General features: G+C 39.7%; 1 protein-coding gene across 2 annotated transcripts in view; it reads left to right on the top strand.

The window, feature by feature from the left end:
• LOC101719021 (cytochrome P450 2J2-like) overlaps window positions 1-20,267 on the top strand; it is a 56,852-nt gene that overhangs the window by 28,574 nt on the left and 8,011 nt on the right. Inside the window, exons 6-9 of one of the 2 annotated variants that reach the window (XM_087214658.1) lie at window positions 5,415-5,556; window positions 8,579-8,766; window positions 12,067-12,205; window positions 15,674-19,356. In XM_087214658.1, the coding sequence (XP_087070784.1) occupies window positions 5,415-5,556; window positions 8,579-8,766; window positions 12,067-12,205; window positions 15,674-15,717 (513 nt within the window). In that variant the 3' untranslated portion in view covers window positions 15,718-19,356. Of the gene's footprint in view, window positions 1-5,414; window positions 5,557-8,578; window positions 8,767-12,066; window positions 12,206-15,673; window positions 19,357-20,267 lie in introns of those variants that run through there. The other variant, XM_004869600.4, reaches the window with a different exon arrangement.

Here is a 20,267-nt window from a genome sequence, read left to right as displayed (position 1 = left end):
AATTGAAGTTGTCCCCTGTACATTATCAGACCATAGTGCGATGAAATTGGAGATCCATAGCAAAAGAAACTCAAAAAATTTCATAAACATGTGGAAATTGAACAACACACTTCTGAATAACCAGTGGGTCACAGAGGAAATTAAAGAAGAAATCAGACCGTTCTTTCAACTAAATGACAATGACAGTACAACATATCGGAATCTATGGGACACAATGAAAGCGGTCTTACAAGGGAAATTCATAGCAGTGAATACGCATAGTAGGAAAACAGAACGATCCCAATTAAACAACCTGATGCTGAACCTCAAGCTTCTAGAAAAAGAAGAGCAGGACAACCCCAAAGCTCATACAAGGGAGGAAATTATAAAGATCAGAGGAGAAATCAATGCAGTGGAGACTAAGAGAATGATACAAAATATCAATGAAGCCAAGAGTTGGTTCTTCAAAAGAATCAACAAAATTGACAAACCTTTAGCCAACTTTGTCAGAAAAAGGAAAGAAAAGGCCCAAATCCATGCAATTAGGAATGAAAAGGGTGAAATTACAACAGACCCAGCAGAAATCCAGAGGATCATCAATACCTACTTCCAGAACCTATATGCCAATAAGATGGACAGCACAGAAGAAATGGACAGATTCCTAGATACATATGAATTACCAAAGTTGAACAAAGAAGACCTAAAAATTCTGAACAACCCAATATCAACCAATGAAATTGAAAATGTAATTAAAAACTTATCAACTAAGAAAATCCCGGGCCCTGATGGCTTCACTGCTGAATTCTACAAGACATTTAGAGAGGAACTGCTGCCACCACTGTTTAAACTCTTCAATGAAATTGAAAGGGAAGCAATACTCCCGAATTCATTCCTGGAAGCAAGCTTCACCTGGATCCCCAAAGCAGAGAAAGGCCCAACTGAAAAAGAGAACTATAGGCCAATCTCACTAATGAACATAGATGCAAAAATCCTTAATAAGATACTGGCAAACAGAATGCAGAAGATCATCAAGAAGATCATACACCCTGATCAAGTGGGATTCATCCCAGGGACGCAGGGATGGTTCAATATACGAAAATCAATTAATGTAATACACTATATCAGTAGAGCCAAAACCAAAAACCATATGATTATCTCCATAGATGCAGAAAAAGCATTTGACAAAATCCAACATGCATTTATGATAAAAACCCTACAAAAAATTGGAATAGATGGTCTCTACCTCAAACTGATAGAAGCCATCTATGAAAAACCAACAGCCAATATCATACTAAATGGTCACAAACTGAAATCCTTCACACTCAAATCAGGAACAAGACAAGCATGTCCACTATCACCACTCTTGTTCAATATAGTTCTGGAAACATTAGCCATGGCAATTAGACAAGAGAAAGAAATAAAAGGCATAAAGATAGGAAATGAAGAAGTCAAACTGTCATTATTTGCAGATGACATGATACTCTATATAGAAGACCCCAAGAACTCCACCAAAAGTCTTCTAGACTTAATAACCAAACTCAGTCAAGTAGCTGGTTACAAGGTCAACACACAAAAATCAATAGCTTTCCTCTACACCAATGACAGACTCACTGAGAGAGAAATAGGGCAAATAATTCCTTTCACAATAGCATCCAAAAAATTGAAATACCTAGGTATCATCCTAACGAAAGAAATCAAAGACCTCTTCTCTGAAAACTATGGCACTCTGAAAAGAGAGATTGAAGATGATATCAGAAAATGGACAGACATCCCCTGCTCCTGGGTAGGAAGGAGTAATATAGTGAAAATGGCCATACTTCCAAAACTGCTATATAGATTTAATGCAATTCCAATTGAGATAGCAGCAGCATACTTCATAGACCTCAAGAAAACAATCCAAAAATTCATATGGAACCAGAAGACACCCAGAATAGCAAAAGTATTTCTAGGTAACAGAGACATGGCAGGGGGTATCACAATCCCCAACCTGCAACTATACTAAAAGCTCCTGTGATAAAAACAGCATGGTTCTGGCAAAGAAACAGACTTGAGGACCAGTGGAACAGATTAGAAGATGAAGAAACAACGCCAGACACACTCAGCCATATCATCTTGGACAAAGGAGCCAAACACCCTCACTGGAGGAAAGATAGCCTCTTTAATAAATGGTGCTGGAAAAATTGGGCTTCAACTTGCCAAAGATTAAAACTAGACCTGTATCTCTCACCATGCATTAAACTAAAATCAAAATGGATTAAAGATCTAAATATTAAAATAGAAACTCTGAACCAGTTGTAACAGAGGTTAGGTAGAACCCTTGAAGACATTGGTGTAGGAAAAGATTTTATGAACAAAACCTCAGTTGCCCATGAACTAGCACAAACAATCAACAAGTGGAATCTCTTCCTATTAAAAGGCTTCTGCACAGCAAGTGAAACCACCAGCAGTGTGAAGAGACAACCCACAATGTGGGAAAAAATCTTCACCTGCTCTTCCTCAGACAAAGGTCTACTATCTCAAATCTGTAAAGAACTTAAAAAGATCAGACCTCCCAAATTTAAAGACCCAATCCAAAAATGGGCATCTGAAATGAACAGACATTTCTCAGACAAAGAAGTAGAAATAGCAAATAAATACATGAAAAAATGTTCAGCATCACTGGTCATTCGAGAGATACAAATGAAAACACTGCTGAGATTCCACTTCACTCCAGAAAGCATGGCTGCTATCATCAAATCAACCAATAACAAATGCTGGTGGGGCTGTGGGGAAAGAGGAACCCTGCTCCACTGCTGGTGGGAGTGTAGACTGGTGCAAGCACTGTGGAAATCAGTATGGAGATACCTCAAAGAACTAGGACTGGAAGTCCCATTTGACCCCACTATTCCACTGCTGGGGATCTTCCCCAAAGAATTAAAAGAATCATACCACAGTGATGTATATGCACCCATGTTCATAGCTGTACAGTTTGTAATAGCTAAAACTTGGAAACAGCCCAAATGCCCATCAACTGGAGACTGGATAGAGAAAATGTGGGTTTTTTAATAAAATGAAGTACTACTCATCCTTAAAAAATGAGAAATTAGAGACATTTATAGCTAAGTGGATGCACATTGAGGCCATACTCTTATGTGAAATAAATAGGAAACACATGAATAAATTCCGAATAGTTTCTCTGGTGTGAGAAACTGAAAGTGTAAATAAGGACTAAATGTATAATAGGTAATGTGAAATAGGAAGAAAAGGGGTAAAGGGGAAGGAAGTGGGAGGGCTAGGGGAAAGAATAGAAGGGAATGGGATTAATATGAGAAAATGGAAAAATAGGAACAAAATCTTTGTAAACAGGGAGGACTGGAGGGGTTGAAGGGAGGGCTGGGCAAGGGTGAAAAATAAGAACCAAGGGAGACTCTGTAAAGGTGCAAATTTCCAATGATGAATGTCATTATATTGTATACCTAAAATGTACCAATGATTAGAATGAAGAATCGATAATGTAAAATAGGAAGAAAAGGTCCAAAGGGGTAGGGGTAGTGGGAGGCGCAGGGGAAAGGAAAAATGATGAGAAATGGAAAAAATGGAAATAAAGTCTTTGTAAATAGGGAAGGGTGGAGGGGGTGAAGGGAGGACTAGAAATAAGAACCAAGATGCATTATGTAAAGGTAAAATTCCTAATGAGAAATGTAATTGTGTTGTATACCTACAATGTACCAATAAAAGAATTTAATAAAAAAAAATGATGACCTCTATGCAATCCAGGTACTGGCATCCTAAGAATAGCATCAACTATGTCACCTTATCTATAGTATTAAAATAAGCAACAGAAATAACATTAAAGAAAACCTGGATATTCACAAACCCTAAGAACCAATAATGTAGTGTCCTTAACACTAGAAAAGAGAACTAGAATTATCACCTGAACACTAAGACAAACCAAATATTAACCTAGTAAGGATTCCCAGTAAATATTTTCTAAACTTTCCTTCTGCTAACAGCAGAACAGTATTCATCAATAATTACATAAATATGTGAACTATCTATCTAGAGATTCATAAAACTTAATTGTTGTACTAGTAAAATTAGAGTATCTTATTTAGTTTTCTACTTGATGAGACACAATACCCCCACGCACACAAGTTAAGTGAGGAAAGGATTATTTAGCTCACAGTTTGTAAAGGTTTCAGTCCATAATTAGCTGGCTTCAAAGCAGACTGGCTTCACAGAAGGGAACAGTTCATGGTGGGCAGAAAGTAGCAAAACAAGCAAGAGAAGACTACAGTTCTTTCTGCCTCTTTTATCCAAGCTCCTTAGGTTGGATAGCACTCACACCCTTAATCCTACTGCCCTTGTGCCTAGTAATGTACCATGAATCACTCCCAGCATCACATACTCTAGACCCAGCCACCTCTGAAAAAACCCTACCTATGGACATCTAGCTACAAGCCATATATAGAGGATGTGAGGAACTAGAGAATGAAAAAAAGCAAAATTTGAAAAATCAGTGGGATAAGAGATGGATTAGAGAAAAGTGAAATCGGGGGTCCTATTGAGGAGTGAAAAGAAATTAATAACATTGGAAAACTGTCATGGAAAAAATGAACAAGACAAAGGATAAAAAACCAGGAAATGGAAGATAGAGAAAAAAAGATCAGATGGGGTAAGATAGAGACAAAAGAAACTAAAGGAAAAAAAGTCAATAATACATTTTTTTAAAAAGCCATGGCCCCAACAAAACTGATGTACAACTAAAGAATAAAAACAGAACAATGTTTCAAATGGTTAAGTCAAAGAACAATTCTGTGTTTTTGAATGAGTGGTTTCCTTCTAAGATCTGCAGCCTTAGAATCCACCCAGTCATAATATTCTCCACCCAGTTTTAGGCGTATGGCTTTTTGAGGTGCCTTCCCTCCACCAGAGGCCCTTCTATCTGTTCTCCCCAGATTGTGGTTACTGTTCAAGCCACGGTGTGTCCACCTGACCTTGGCTGATACAAAAAGCGATCATCCTTCTGCTCTCTGCTGGAGGCAGGACAAGGGGCTGGGGTTCCAGTGGACTGTTAGTTTTGTTGCTCTGTTCCCTCTTTGGGCATTGTCCTCATCCCAGATCAGATTAGTTGGTCTAATCTTGTGGTGCTCCATCTAGGAGTTGGTGGATGGTCACACTATCTGTGGGTCAGCTCTGGTCTGTTTCCTTGCATGGACAGTGCCTATGCTCAGGTCTGTGTGGCCTCAGTTTTCTTGATGTTCTAACACTGAGTGCTGGAGAATTGATTTTCCCTTCCAGCAGTAGGGACAGGTGGACACTAACAGTATTGCTACTTCTTGACAAAGTCAAATGCACATAATTTCTCCTCCTCGCTTTCCTTCAAACCTTTTACTATTCTATGGCATCAACCATAGATTCTCTGAATGAACCTTAATCAATGCTGTCCTGTCTAGCACCCAGACAAGACCACTTCAAGTTTTGATGAAGAAAACCTCATCCTTAGCACCCTGGACCTCTTTTTTGCTGGGACAGAGACAACATCCACAACACTGCGCTGGGGTCTGCTATACATGGCCCTCTACCCCGAAATCCAAGGTAAGCATGCAATGTGTGCTCTTGACCAGGGCAAGCAGTGCTCCTGGAATGCAGGACAGCTTGGCAGCATGGAAAGGCAAGCAGCACAGTCCCGAGGTGATATCTGCTTGGGTATGGGTACACGCTTCAAGTCTACTCTCAGGATTGTGACTGGTCCAGGTAGTACAAGTACTGCAGCAAGTTCCTGCCCTCAGGGAGCTCTGAGTCCAGGGGAAACAGTGAAGTCCATTAATGTCGTGATGAATTCCAGGAAAGAGTGGCTGTCTCAGTTGAAAATCCTCTCATAGCCTTCCTTTCTCTGTATTGGATGCTGTCCACAGTCCTTAATGTGGATTGCAGTGCCCTCCAATGTGCCTCCTTTCTGCCTCCCCCACCTCATCCCCACTGTGGCATAAGGGGGCTTCCCCAAAGTACATTTCATTCTCTGGTCACTGTTCTTATTTATGCCCTCAGCCTGACATCTGCTCTTCCTCTACCATGAAGCTACTTCCCCACTTTCTCCACATTATTGACCTCAATATCTTCCACTACTCTGTGATATTACTGGCATGGCAATTATTAGCATTGTCTTATGCCAGAAATGACTTAATGCAACTCACCTAATATGCTTATCACACATTATTCTTACAACAACGCCACAGACTCTCATCCCTCCACGGACAGTGCATGTTCCCACCTTTTTTTTTTTTCCAGTACCAGGGATCTAACTCAGGACCTTGTCCTTGCAAGGTGAGCCCGGTGCCACTGAGCTAAATCCCTGGCCCTTTTTCCCATCATTTTTGATCTCTCAGCATTCAGAACAGTTTGAGCAGGTGGTGGATAAAGACTCTCATAACAAATTTCTCCAAGCTGTGGATCACAGTGTAGTAAAGAGGCATAAAATAAGTTTTGTGGATCAAGACCAACTTTTTTCCCTAATATAAACACAGTATAAATGGGGTTGGAGTGCATCCCATGTATATTGATAAATTTCTTTATACTATCTCTTTCATATATTGATATAAAATTTATGTTTTATATGTTTATTTATTTATGTGTATCACCTTGGGTCATGATGTAAAATGCATTTCTACATGAGGATTATATATATATTTTTAAAGTTTAAAGTTTCTGAGTTAGGATGTTGCAATAGGGTTGTCAAGGGGAACAGAGTCAATAGATAATATATGCATGATTATGCAAGAGATTTATTAGGTGAGCGTACAGGGTGAGATGCAGAAGAACTCACAATGAACCTCTGTAAGCTGGAAAATCAGAGGATCCAGTATCTATTCCACCCAAGAAGATGGAAGCCTTAGAACAAGAGGGATCAAGGATCCAAAGCCAGTCAAAGGTCAAAGGCCTAGAAGCCCACTCCAGAGTCACAAATGTAAGTCTGCTGAAGGATGAAGGAATGTAAGAGCCATGTCCAAAGGCAATAGCCAAGGCTTGAGCTCTTCCAAAATGGGGACACTGCCTTCTTCTCTCCCTTTTTTGAAATTCTATCCAGGATGGGTTGTCCCCGCTGGCTGAGTTTGCTGACCTATGTGTCAGCCATGCATGGACACACCTAGAAGTGTGCTAATCTGCCAAGTGGTTCCTACTCAAATCAAGTTGATCTATCACAATAATGATCACAGATGGAAACTCGGCCTCTGGAATAGAGAATCCAAAATAATAATCAATTAAATTTATAGAAGTTTACACCTATGTTTATAGCAGCACATTGTTTCATAGCTAAGAGGTGGAAGTAACCTAGGTGTTCATCAACCATGAAGGAGAAAACAATATGTGGAGTATACATTGAATGGAATCCTATTTGACCTTAAAAAGGAATAAAATTTTACAAACAGTAAACAAATGTCACATATTTATTTCTCTCTCAAGGAAAAGAACTGTGAGATTTATAAAACCCTTAGGATTCTGAAGACCTTTCAACGGTCGCTCTGTTGTGTCTAGAATGAGGTTTCTTCTCACTCTCTAATACCCTCACTGGGACAACTGCCTCTCCACATTAAGAAGTGAGAAAGGAAAAGGGAGCACACAACTTTCCTCTGAAGGGCTTGTTCCAAGAATGAAACATCTCTTCTGCTTACATTCCAATCACCAAAACTCAGTGACACAGCCGCATTTAGTCAAAAGAGAATATGGGAAATGTAGTTTTCAAGTGAACCACCAGTATTCAGCTGAAATCCCTGTGACTACATAAAGAGAAGAGAACACACTGGGTGACAGGTAGTACTTTCTATCATTTTTTTGAATGCTCACTTAAATCAATGCATGTAAATCTCAAAGAATCCCTAAAATGAAGGTACATTTATCCTCTTCAGTGAGACAGGAAAACTGAGACTGAAAGGCCTTCAGTAGCTTGCAGCAACAATGTTGTACAGCAAGAGTTTCCTGTCCAGCTTGGACTCACAGATCTCCTTGAGAAGTTATAGTCCATAGATCTGCTGTGTTTCACAGTTTGTGTCCTCCTCACAAAATACATGTGTTGAAAGTTAATTAACAATATGATGGTATTGGGAAGTGGAGGCCTTTAATGTGACTAGCTCTCCTGAATGGGACTAGTTACTTAAAAAAAGAAAAAAAAAAAAGAAAGAGGTTTCAGAGAGCTGCATTGTTCCTTACCACTGTCAGCACACAGGAAGTCTATGAGTGAGAATGTGCTCCTACCAGGTGTCAAGTTTGTTGGGGATTTGATCTTGGATTCCCCAGAATCCAGAAGTGAGAAATAAAATTCTGTGGTTTGTAAACCAGCCACGGTAGGGAACTTTATTATAGCAACCTCAGTAAGACATGACCCTACTATGAACTTAGCTCTGCTTATCCTGGATATTCAGTTCCTTAGGCCACCCAGACTCAGAAAATTTAGAGCACTGGCAGTTTTCTAAATAAGCCCTGAAAAGGAAAAGGTCCATTTTCTTGATTTGCAAACTGACTGTATCTAAACTACAACGGGGAAGCTCTCATAGAACATTTCCATATCTATATAAGAAATCATAAAATTTCAAGACATAATTGCACCCCCATTCTCTTCCAGAAAAAGTACATGCTGAGATTGACACAGTGGTTGGCCAGGGGCGGCAGCCGAGCTTAGCCAACCGAGAGTCCATGCCCTATGCCAACGCTGTCATCCACGAGGTGCTGAGAATGGGCAACATCATTCCTCTGAATGTTCCCAGGGAACTGAGTGTTGATACCGCTTTGGGTGGATACCACCTACCAAAAGTAAGTAGACATGCTCAACCTTTGTCTTCAAGCTCATCTTTGACCTCATCCTAGGAAATTATGGAATGTGTTCCAGTCCCAAGGAATCACTTACTTGAGCAGAGTGATGTATCATACTTGATTGTCTTAATGCTTGACATCCACAATGTAGGGAAGAAAGGTTTATGTTGGCTCACAATTTGTAGAGGCTTCTATCCATGGTTAGGTGGCTCTGAGGCAGGATGGCATGGCAGAGGTACATGGTACAGGGGATACAGCTCATGGCATGGTGGGAACAGGGAGAAATCCAGGGAGGAGAGAGGGAGACACACCAGTGCAGGTCATGCCCCCAGTCATCCACCTGCCCTGACCAGGCTTCTGTAACCTGCCAGACATAGTTGGAAAATCTATGACAAAGTCCCGTAGTTGTAGAATGTTAAGTGTGAAAGGACGTTTGGGACACTCAGCTCTCTGGTCACGCTAACACTGCTGTTTCTACCATGATTTCCCACCTAATATTACTTCAGCTTTTACTTAAAACCCTGTGGTATCCAATTATGACTGAGAAAGGAAGCTGTGCAATGTTAATTATTATAAGGGAGAGAAAGGAGAAAACACTTATTAAGTAACAATTATGTGGATTGAACTACTACCCTGTTTCAAAATGTCTTAGTTCTCAGGATAAATTTTATTTTCATTTTATAGATTAAGGTGAGGCTCAGGAAAACTGATTTTTCAGGATCTCTCTCAACTACAAAATGACAGTAGCTGGGGTCCAGAACCAGCATCTATGCTGATTATTTTCACTACATAATGCTCCCTCTCAGGACTTGCTTTCATTCGACTGGGAAATAATCTCCCCTCAGTCTTTCTCCATTGGCCCCTGTTAAGTTTCCCATCTTCACCAACAGAAGACATCTCCTGCTACCAGGCCTTAAGATCCCCACAGTCAGCTCCCCTGTGTCCCTGGCATCTTCCATGCACAAACCACATTTAGGTGTCTCCCTTGTGCTCTGGCCAATGTGCTCAGCCTGTGTGGATCTGCTCTAGTTTGTCTAAGTCCCTCTGAATAGGCTTCCCTCAGGGACACTCTCCAATGGAGGAGCCAGACAGCTGTCCCACTGAACACTGCCAGGTAGTGTCACTGCTGAGCCAGGAAGTCCTTCCTTTTTAACTGAGCATCTCCTGGCGGTGGCTGAGGTGTGAACACGCCAGGTGCTGTTTGTATTTTTCAAACCATTCATGAAACTCCAGAGCACCAGGCCATCTCACTGGACTGCTTTTACCACTAATTTTTTTTCTATTCTCCCATTTTTTCCTTAAATTCTTTTATTGGTACATTTTAGGTATACAATACATTTACATTTATCATTGGGTGCTTGTACCAGTACATGACGTATCTTGGTTCTTATTTTTTTCCCAATTACCTGTGCACCCTTCACCCCTTCCACCCTTCCCTATTTACATAGACTTTGTTTCCATTTTTTTTTTCTCATAATTTTTCCTAATTTTTAGTATCAGGTTTAATAACCACCCTGGACACTAAGAAATCTAATTGCACCCAGATCAGAAACCATGGCTTTGACATTAAATAGGCCTACTTCTGGAAATTGTTCTATGTCTACCCACTCTGAGACTCCAAGTGCATTGTGAAACGTCTCATGTCTTCAGTTTCTTCATATGTAAAATGCACTTAAACTCACATCACAGGCTCCTCATGGAGGTAAATGTGATCTTACATGCAGAGCTTCATACTCAAAATAACAAGTAGTATTCTTTAGTAACCCAACAAATATGCATTAAGTATGTAAAAAATTTGCATCCGAAAAACAACTCAGAGCAAAATAAGGATCAAAGCACCTTCTTAGAAAGCATGATGACTGCACAAAGGAGAACTCACTGATTCTAAAAAGATGCTCTCAGAATCCTCCAGCTAGAGTGACAAATAGGAGCCAGATGACATGACAAGGAGAGTCTTTTGAAGAAAGTGATTTTGGAACCAAAAATTAAACAATGATAAGTTAATTTATGAAAAGGAAAACAAAAGAAACTTTCACATGATAAACAACATGGGAACATTTTCTGTTAGAATAACTGGAGGAAGGCCACCTTAGGGGGTAGCCCCAGTGTTACAACTTGTGATATATGTCCCCTACAGCTTCATGTGGTCATAGGTGAGATGCTTTGGAGACAGCTGGATCCGAGGTGTATGATGGTGGGATTAAGTGTGTTATGCTGGGATTAAGGCTGCCCCAGCCTGAATGTGAGTGCTGCCCACCCTAAGGGCCAGCAGCTTGGACAGAATGTAAGGGATAGAAAGAGGGATACTGACATCGCTTGGTGCTGCTTGTCTTCTGCTGCTGCCTGCCCACTCTGTGAGGGCACTCTGCCATGCCACCCTGCCTTGAAACCAGTCAGTTATGGACTGAAACCTCTACAATCTGTAGTTACAATAAACCCTTCCTTCTTTAACTTTGGGTGTCAGGTGTTTTATCTTAGCAATGAAAACAGTAAGGAAGACAACAGGCAACACAGAAGGGAGGGTCCGGGTGAATCAGAGGGTGGGTTTGTGACCTGATAGTGTCAGAAAGCATTCAAGAGTATCAAGTTTTCAGTGCCAGCACCTTGGCGATCTGCCATGATTAAGTCATACTTAAAGCACACTCAGCTCTCTGGATACGGAGCAGATTGAAATGGTGGCAGGGGGATGGTTAGGAGGCATTTCAGGAGTTTGGGTGCACAAGACAGCATCTCAAAGATGACCCTGTTGTGAACAGGGAATGGAGGTGACAGAATGACCAAATAGTTATATGACCAGCCTCACTGGTGGGTCCCATGAGGCAGCGTGAGGGAAAGGCTCACCCTCCTGCCTCCCGGACTTCTCATCCTGTGGCTGGAGGAACAGATGTTCCTGGCCCTGGACACCTGTTAGTGTTACTAACCCTGCTGTGAGTGGGGAGTGCAGTTGATACTGGAGGGAAAAGAATGAAAAAGCAAAAGAGACTTTGTTGCTATGGTCACTGACATGTGCCTGTAGATTAGACCTATACTACAAATAATCTAACAAATAATCTACAAACAATCTATTCTTAAAAATAATCTAACCTCCCTCGAACATTCCTGGCAGGCAATGCCAGTCTGCCCTCCTGAATGGTCCTGTGAAAAAGTATAAGATCCTGAAGATCAAGGGACTGTGGACCTGGCAGGGTGTGGGAGCTGAGGCCAACAGCAGGCCCCAGCTAGGGAGCCCAGGACCCTGTCCCTGTGCCTGAGTGTGTTGCATGGCTCAAGCCTCCCCTGACTCTCTGCTGCCTTTCCTAGGGAACCATGATCCTGACCAATTTGACTGCGCTGCACAGGGACCCCACAGAGTGGGCAACTCCAGACACATTCAACCCAGAGCATTTTCTGGAGAATGGACAGTTTAAGAAGAGGGAATCCTTCCTACCTTTCTCACTGGGTGAGTTGTGAGGACAGGAATGAGATCACAAGAGTTTCTCCCTCCGGTCTTCCTCCTCTTCTCTTTAGCCCTTGTCTTTGAATAAGATTCTTCCACTTAAAAAAAAAAAAAAAAAAAAAAAAAAGATTCTTCCACTTGGCCCAGCCCAGCAGGACTCCATGTTGCTGTTGAGTGCAACCCAGCAGTCCCTGGATTCCACATTGGTTCAGATCCTGCCCAAAACTCATTTGTTCCCTTTCCTCTGATGGAGTTTTCATCTTTCCTATGATCTGATCTCTACAATAATAGGGACAGGGGAGAGAGACTCATACCGACTCTTGCCCACAAAGAAGATTGGACATCTGTCATCTTCATAGAGAGTTTAATTGTCACAATTTCTTCTCAAGTTCACAAATTCAGCTCACACCAGAAAACAGATGATATTTAAATATGGAGATTGGGAGGTAGCAAGGAAGAGCGGCTTCCTACTTGCCTCAAAGGCACTAGAGTGTGACTTGAATAGCACCACTCAACTAGATTGGATTGTACTGTGTAAGTAAGAAATTCTTCAAGACTTCTCGTTGCCTTTATAAGTTTTAATTACTTTTTAAATCTTAAGTTAGTAAATATATATTTTATAAAATTTGAACAGTAGAAAGCCTGATTCCGTGAAATCTCTCTTTCTCTCTCTTTTGTTTTCAAGCCACACCAGAATGGCTCTTTAAAACCTCTATATTGTAAAATCAATAGAAAATTATCTCATTATATTCTAATTATTTTGTTGTAAATGTTGGAATGATTTTTAAAATAATACGGCAATTTCTTTAATTCCATGTTTACCAAACCACTATTATGTAGCATTCTGCCCTGAGGATATGAATATAAATGAAAGAAAAAACAAAAGGAAGTTTCTGTCATGGAACACATACTCTGGTGCACTAATGGTGAACCTTTTAGAAACAAGTGCCCAAACTCCAACCAAAACCACAGATTTATTGCAAATTGCCAACAATGCAATTAAATCTGAATATTGAGGTTTTAGTTTAGAAAAAAACAACTCTTACCTTAACGTCTTTTGACTTAAATGAAAAACACATAACAGACACGCTATACATTGCCCACTACTGCCCTCTTATAACCTTATAAGGTTCAAATTACCATCATCACTTTGGAAATATGGCAAGGGACTCATGCCCAGATGTGGGAATTATCGTCATAATATTCCTGTGGCTCAGATACAGTCAGTGCCCATCAGTTTGATCAAAACCTAAAGTTTGTGCCTTCCTCACCCTGTCTTCTGAGAATAACACTGTTCCCACAAATCGTACTGTGGAAGGCATGGAATTTACTTATAATTAACCTATAGTAAAAAACGGATTGACTTTCTGAAGAAACATCATTTTATGGCTGCTGACACCAAGGCTCAGAGTGGAATGAGCTGGGAGTGATCACAAGGTGGTAGGGTTCCAAAGTCCATATTTTTTCTCCCTGCTGTGCTGCGCTAGGTATGCCTGGGCTGATTCTGATTGTATCCCCTGTCTTTCCTTGCATAGTTTCAGGTCATTTTTGCACACAGTGAAAAGTCACTTCTAATGTGAAAGCGTGTCTGGGATATAGAAATACCTTCCAGGCTTCCTGTTCATAGTATTTTCATGTTTTGTCTTAGCCACAAAGTGTCAGCTGCACACTTCGATTATAACGATTCTTGTTCATGGCTCTTGGCCTCAGAGCTATGAGAAGCTGATGGAGTAGGAATATGGCCCCTTGCTCATTCCACAAAAATGTTTCACCTAATAATTGCTGCAACTCTGCTTATGTTAATGGGAAATAAAAAGAAAAAAGAAAAAAAAAAAAGAAGAAAGGATCCTCTAAGCCATGTGATGCCCAACTGCATGTCATTTCTCATATTTCAAGTGCCTCTTCTGCATAGCTGCCTCATGTTTCACCATGTTTAAAAATTTCTTCCATCTAAATTAGCTATAGTATGAAAAGGACATGTAATGATACACTAGTTCTTTTTACTTAAGAACTGTATCACATTCTCTTGAGTGCAGACTTTGCAAGCAAATATTTGCAGGCAATATTTATATATGCATAGTTACTAAAAATTAGACAGGAAATGGATTGTACCTCATTTGTAATGTAAACAAACTAAACAGTACAGAATTGCATCATCTCCAAAATCATGTGTGCAAAGAATAAGAAGAACAGTGCCTAAGACTCAAATTTTTATACTTCAAGTCCAGTACTCTCTACACTACAAATAGAAGGCGAAGTATTTCTCCATTTTAAAGACTTTTCAGATTAAAATTCATTGAGTTCATATCACAAGTATCATATAGAATATTGCTGTGTAACAAGCCATCCAAAACCTCTGTGAGTTAAAGCAGCGAGCATTTGTTTCTGCCCACACTGTTCATGATAGCCATGTGGCTCTGCTGACCCTGACTGGGTTCTCTTGCATGGTGAGGAGGTCAGCTGGCTCCAGGCTGATCTAAGACAACTTCAGCTGAGACAGTGGTGATCTTTCACAGTCTTTCAGCTTCAGTCTTCCAGCAAGCCAACTGAAGGGAAAATAAAAGCGCATAGGGCCCTGAAGGTTCCAGGCTGGGATCTGACACCACGTGACTGCCCCTTCTTTCCAGTGGCCAATGAAAGCCATAAGGGCTGGCCCAATTGAAGAGGAAAGAGAACTAATTACTACAGTTGTTGAATGGAATAATGAAGAAGTCACTTTACAACTATGGTACACCAAGGCAAGGGGAAAATTGGAGATTTGTATTGTTTTGTTTTCACTGTTTCTCCATCTGACTGAGAAGAATATAGTTTAGACAGCACAAGTAATTTGTCTCAGGTTTCTTACCAAAGATGTTGACAGCATGAGACACAGTAAAACTGGAGAGACAAAAACAAAAACTATTCAGTAAGTTAACAAAATATGTCCAATTTTGCTAGCAACTTGCTATCTTTGGCATATAGTTGTGCCTCATGCTTTCCCTACAAACATCCGCTCTGGAAGAAAGAGGTGCAGACTTCAGTTTCTCTTCTTGGAAAAGGTGCCTAGGTGTAGGGTTGTTACTTGTGCATGGTCAGCATGTACACAGCTGTTTCTGTGCATTCAGGTGTTCTTGTCCTCACTGAAGTCCCTGCCTTTGAGCCATCAAAGCAATAGGCAGCTTCATGATAGTCAGGAGTCTAGTCTCAGGTCAAAAGGAAATCATTGGATTATAGACAACTGGGTTAGGAAGACAACTTTACTAAACACGTAATTGATCTGGTTGGTTAATGATGAGGGAAGGTGCAAGTATCCGTTATGCCAGGCCAAAGCTTTGAGGTGGAATAGTCCTTGTATTCATCATTTTCAAAGCAAATGAATACATGCCATCTATTGGGATGTTTTCTAGTCATAGAACATTAGTTGGTGTTGGGAGCAATGCTACATAATTCTAGGGAAAAATCATTTGGTTAGCCTAGTTCTCTTGCCTACAGCCCAGCTACAGAATAACTCCAGTTTGGCCTCCGGTCACAACTGAGACTTCAGTGATCCAGTGATGCTGTGATTCTCCAGGACAAGAAACATCCTGGGAGAACAAACATCTGCTCAGTTCCTCACTGTTCTAGGACTGATTAACATCTTGTTTGCCGGAGATGTACTGAACTCTCTGCAAGCCTTCCGTTACACTTTGTTTATCCCAATGTGAACTATTGAACGCTCTGCAAGTCATTTGTTACATTTGTTTCTCCTGATGTACTGAATAAAAGGTGTGGTAAACTGGGGGCTTTGTCTTTGCTGCCCAGAGCAGCACTGATCAAAACCAAAGCTCAGCTTCTTCTCAGTCTCATTTTTTTACCTTTCCTGTAATTCGCCGTGTGCTGCCGTGGCTCGCAGGAGACCAGGACGCACTGCAGAGGTTCTGGTAACGTCCCCTTCCCCTGTCCCCTACAAGTTGGAGAGAGAGATCTTTGACACTGGAGAAAAATTTCCCTTTGGGAATGTTTTAATCCAAGTCACACAGTGGTCACAGACGTAGCTAGTTCATTAAACCTAGTTCTTGACTCTGCAGGTCTACTTTTGACATAATATATGGATTGCTCTAATCACTGATTTGGTATCATTTTAACAAGTTGGTAATCCATACTATATGTGACGGGTCCAAGATAAAGATAAGAACACTCATGAATTAGGCACACAGCAATGCAAAACAACAGGTACAAAGTAATAAAACAGTGGCACAGTTTCCAGCTACATTTACATTTACTGAGCACTTTCACATGCATGCTCTAATTTTATTCCTTCCGCAAACTTAATAGAGAGAACAAAATGGAAGCATGCATATATTAACAAATTTTCAAAAGTATTTAATTACAAGGATAAAGTCAAAGTAACAACAATAGCATATAGGATTAACTGTAGAGAACAATGCCTGTTATAATCTACAAGGAAATCACCACTAGGACAGTGGGAAATATGTCAAAATGTTAATAATAGTTTGACCAGGATTTTAGGATTACAAAAATCTTTCATTATATTCTTTGTACATTTCTTTTTTCTCATTTCCTTCTCTTTTAGTGAATATATATTACTTAGGATGAATGAAGGCTATTAAACAGCACATATGAATGTTGATGACTGTTACTGGTGTAGATCATCATAACCCAGAGGGGAAAGAGGGCATTCACTCAGGAAAGGTGGCAGCAGAAGCCCAGATCAAATTTGGGATGAGAATCAGAGGTCATCTATATGAACTCTTGAATAGCTTGATAGAAAGATACAGAAATCAATATAGATGTAAATGTGGGAATGAACATACACATATTGTCAAATACTCATATTAACGATACAAGCCTATCTCGGGTCTGTCTACTGAGATGATGTAGCCAACAACATCCTGAGAAAAATGAGCATGCCTACACAGATCTGTATTTCTATGTATCATTTTCCAATAAAAGAAATAAGGATTTAAAAAATAATGGTGTACTTCATGACTAGGGAAGGGAAACTCACATATGTCTGGAAGGTGTTCTTGTTCCAAAAATCAGGAAATGCCAGCTTGAATGAGCATCTAATGGCCAAATCTGGACTATTTTGAGCATGAACAAATAATGATTACTAAGTTTGGACGGTGATAGAGATCCATGAATATATACAGATATCAATACATGAATGAATAAATAAATGTGGATGGGTATAAACATTAGAATGCAATAAATATGGAAAGGGTGATGGAATTTTTAAAAATCATGTTTGGTAGCAATCATTAACAATTAATTTGGCCAAAAAAATAGCAATAGATGGTAGTAAATGAAAATGTAATGAGGATTAATTTATTCACATATCTTCAAAATATTTTTAATTTCAAAAAAAAAGAAATAATTTTACAGGGAGACCTTGGTAGATACCACCTTAATCAAATGATCACCAATAATAAGACTCATCCACATTCCTGTCTGGTAAGAAGAAATGAGAAGAATCCAGCATATTTGTACCAAAAATTACAGACCCTCACAGCTTACTCGATTCATGAGGAAATATGAGAGACATTTACAAAATAACTGCCCTATAATGCTTAAAAATTCCAAAGCCAAGAAAGCTGCATAAAGAATAAGGGATTTTTCCAGGTTTAGGAGACTAAAGGGACATGACAGTGAAGGCAGTGCATGGTATTTCCCTGGACCCTTTATACTAAGGGCATTAGAGGAGCACCTGGCAAGACCTGAATGGGATCTTGGGCTACTGTGGTGGTCACACACCAACACTCTCACTGACTTTGGTGGCAATGTTACAGAATGTCCTTCTTTGTAGGAAATACATTCTAAAATGTTTGTGGGTAATATAGGTAATTTATTTCCAAATAACTCAGGAAAATCCAATTGTTTCTATGATTTCTTCAAGTTTTCTCTACTCCTGAAGTCAGAATAAAAGGCATACTATGGAAGCTATTACAGTAAAGAATTAAAATGTGGCACCTGGAAGGAAGCTCCTTGCCTCCATCCCAGGTTCCTAGGGCAGAGAAGCTCAGCCAGTCCCAGCACCGGGAAGGAACCTCCCCTGCCTCCATCCCAGGCTCCTAGGCCAGAGAAGGTGAGCTGTGTGGGCCCCAGAATCACCCCCCCCCCACCGTGGAAATGAGAAAACACATAAACAAGCCTCAAAAACAGACTTCCAGATCACCTACAGCAACCCCAAAGGGAAACAAGATGGAACAATCTGATACTCAACCACCTGGACTCTCTGAACTGGCAACAAAAGAGGATCTGGGAAAAATGAAATCAGAAGTAATTACTCAGATAACAACAAACATTTTGCTCATGGTGCAAGACATGATTAATAAATCTAGAGAGGACATAGATAAAAATATAGAGGATCTGAGGAACATGATGGAATCCCAACATAGGAAACAAATGGAATCCATAAAACAGATACAAACAGATTTCCAGGAGATTCAAAACTCCATGGAAAGTCTGCACAGCAGAATGAACCAATGTGAGGATAGAATTTCACATATAGAAGATAAGATTGCAATTAGTGAGGAGGAAAAGAAAAATTGCTTTAAAATTGTAAGGGAACATGAGAAATCAATCCAGCAGCTGCTAGACGATGCACAGAAGAATAACATAAGACTGATTGGAGTCAATGAAGAAAGAGGAGAGAGTGCAGATGACATAAAAAAAACTGTTCACAGAAGTGATGGCAGAAAACTTCCCAAGGAGGGGCAAAGAACTTGACATACAGGTAAGTGAGGCATTATAGGACTCCAACTAGCCTTAATCAAAAAAAATCTACACATAGGCATATAATAGTTAGGATTCCAGAAATCCAACAGAAGAACAAAATTCTACAAGCAGTGAGAGAAAAGAAACAAATCACATACAAAGGAAAGCCCATCAGAATCACAGCAGACTTCTCAGTGCAAACCCTCAAGGCAAGAAGAACTTGGAGTGATGTACTTCAAGCCCTAAAGGAAAACAGCCTCCAACCCAGATTGATGTACCCTGAAAAACTATCTTTCAAAATTGATGGAGAAATAAGATACTTTCATGATAAAGAGCACCTCAGGAACTTCATGAATACCAAACCGGCACTCCAAAAAATTTTCAAAAATACCCTAGGAAAAGACAATGTGGATCACAACCCCAGGAAACCCAGCAGAATGAATCCACTGGGTGTGACAAATTAAATGCAAAGGAGGAGAATCCAACAAAAAGAAAAAGTCATGACAAGGCTTTTAAAACTTTTAACTTCATCTCACTAATGAGTGTATAATTCAATTTTGTTATTATACTGATTAGTATTTTTCTGATTCTAGAGTTGCACACCTTTCCTTGTGCTATACTGGTTATTTATCATTTTCTTATGTCTACTTTTTAATTGGGTTGTCTATTAATGAGCTGTAAGAGTTCTTTATATATTCTGGTCATAGGTTCTATGCATTGTAAATATGGTCTGTTTAAGGACTACTTTTCATTTTAAGGATGTCATTTAAAGTTCTAAATTTTGATGGAATCTCATTTATCAATTTTTTTCTTTTATACATCATGTTTTTTGTATCCTAGGTAGTTCTTGCCTACCCTGAATTCATAAATATTTTCCCTTATAATTTCTTCTTAAAGTTTCATACTTTTAGGCTTTCTTATTTAGGTTCATAGATCCCTTCAAGTTATTTTCATGTATGGAAATAAAGGGTTGAGGTTAATTTTTTGTATACGGATACCAGGTGTTCTAGTGCCATTTGCTGAAAACACTATCTGTTCCTCGGCTCTTGAATTGAGTTTATATTCTATAAAATGCTAATGTTAAATAATCTTTCAAAACTCAGTGGACCATATATATGTGGTTCTATTTCTAGATTCTCTGTTTTATTCCAATGATCTATATGTCTTTCCTTACACCAATACTGCCTTGATTATGTAGCTTTAGAAGAAGTCTTAAAATTAGGTACTAAACATCTTCCAACACTGTTTTTGTTTTTAAACTTTTTTAGGTCCTTTGTACTCCTACATAACTTTTAAATTTCAATATCCAATTCTTCATTTATAGCAAGTATACACAGACCTGAATTTTTATGTATACCTTGTGTTTTCT

Source organism: Heterocephalus glaber, unplaced genomic scaffold, assembly GCF_053883595.1.
Source record: "Heterocephalus glaber isolate CG9 unplaced genomic scaffold, H.glaber_assembly_v1.0 deba00001447, whole genome shotgun sequence".
Lineage (NCBI taxonomy): Eukaryota > Metazoa > Chordata > Mammalia > Rodentia > Bathyergidae > Heterocephalus > Heterocephalus glaber.
The sequence above is the reverse complement of the archived record's forward strand: the minus strand, read 5'-3'. Positions and strand labels throughout refer to the sequence as shown.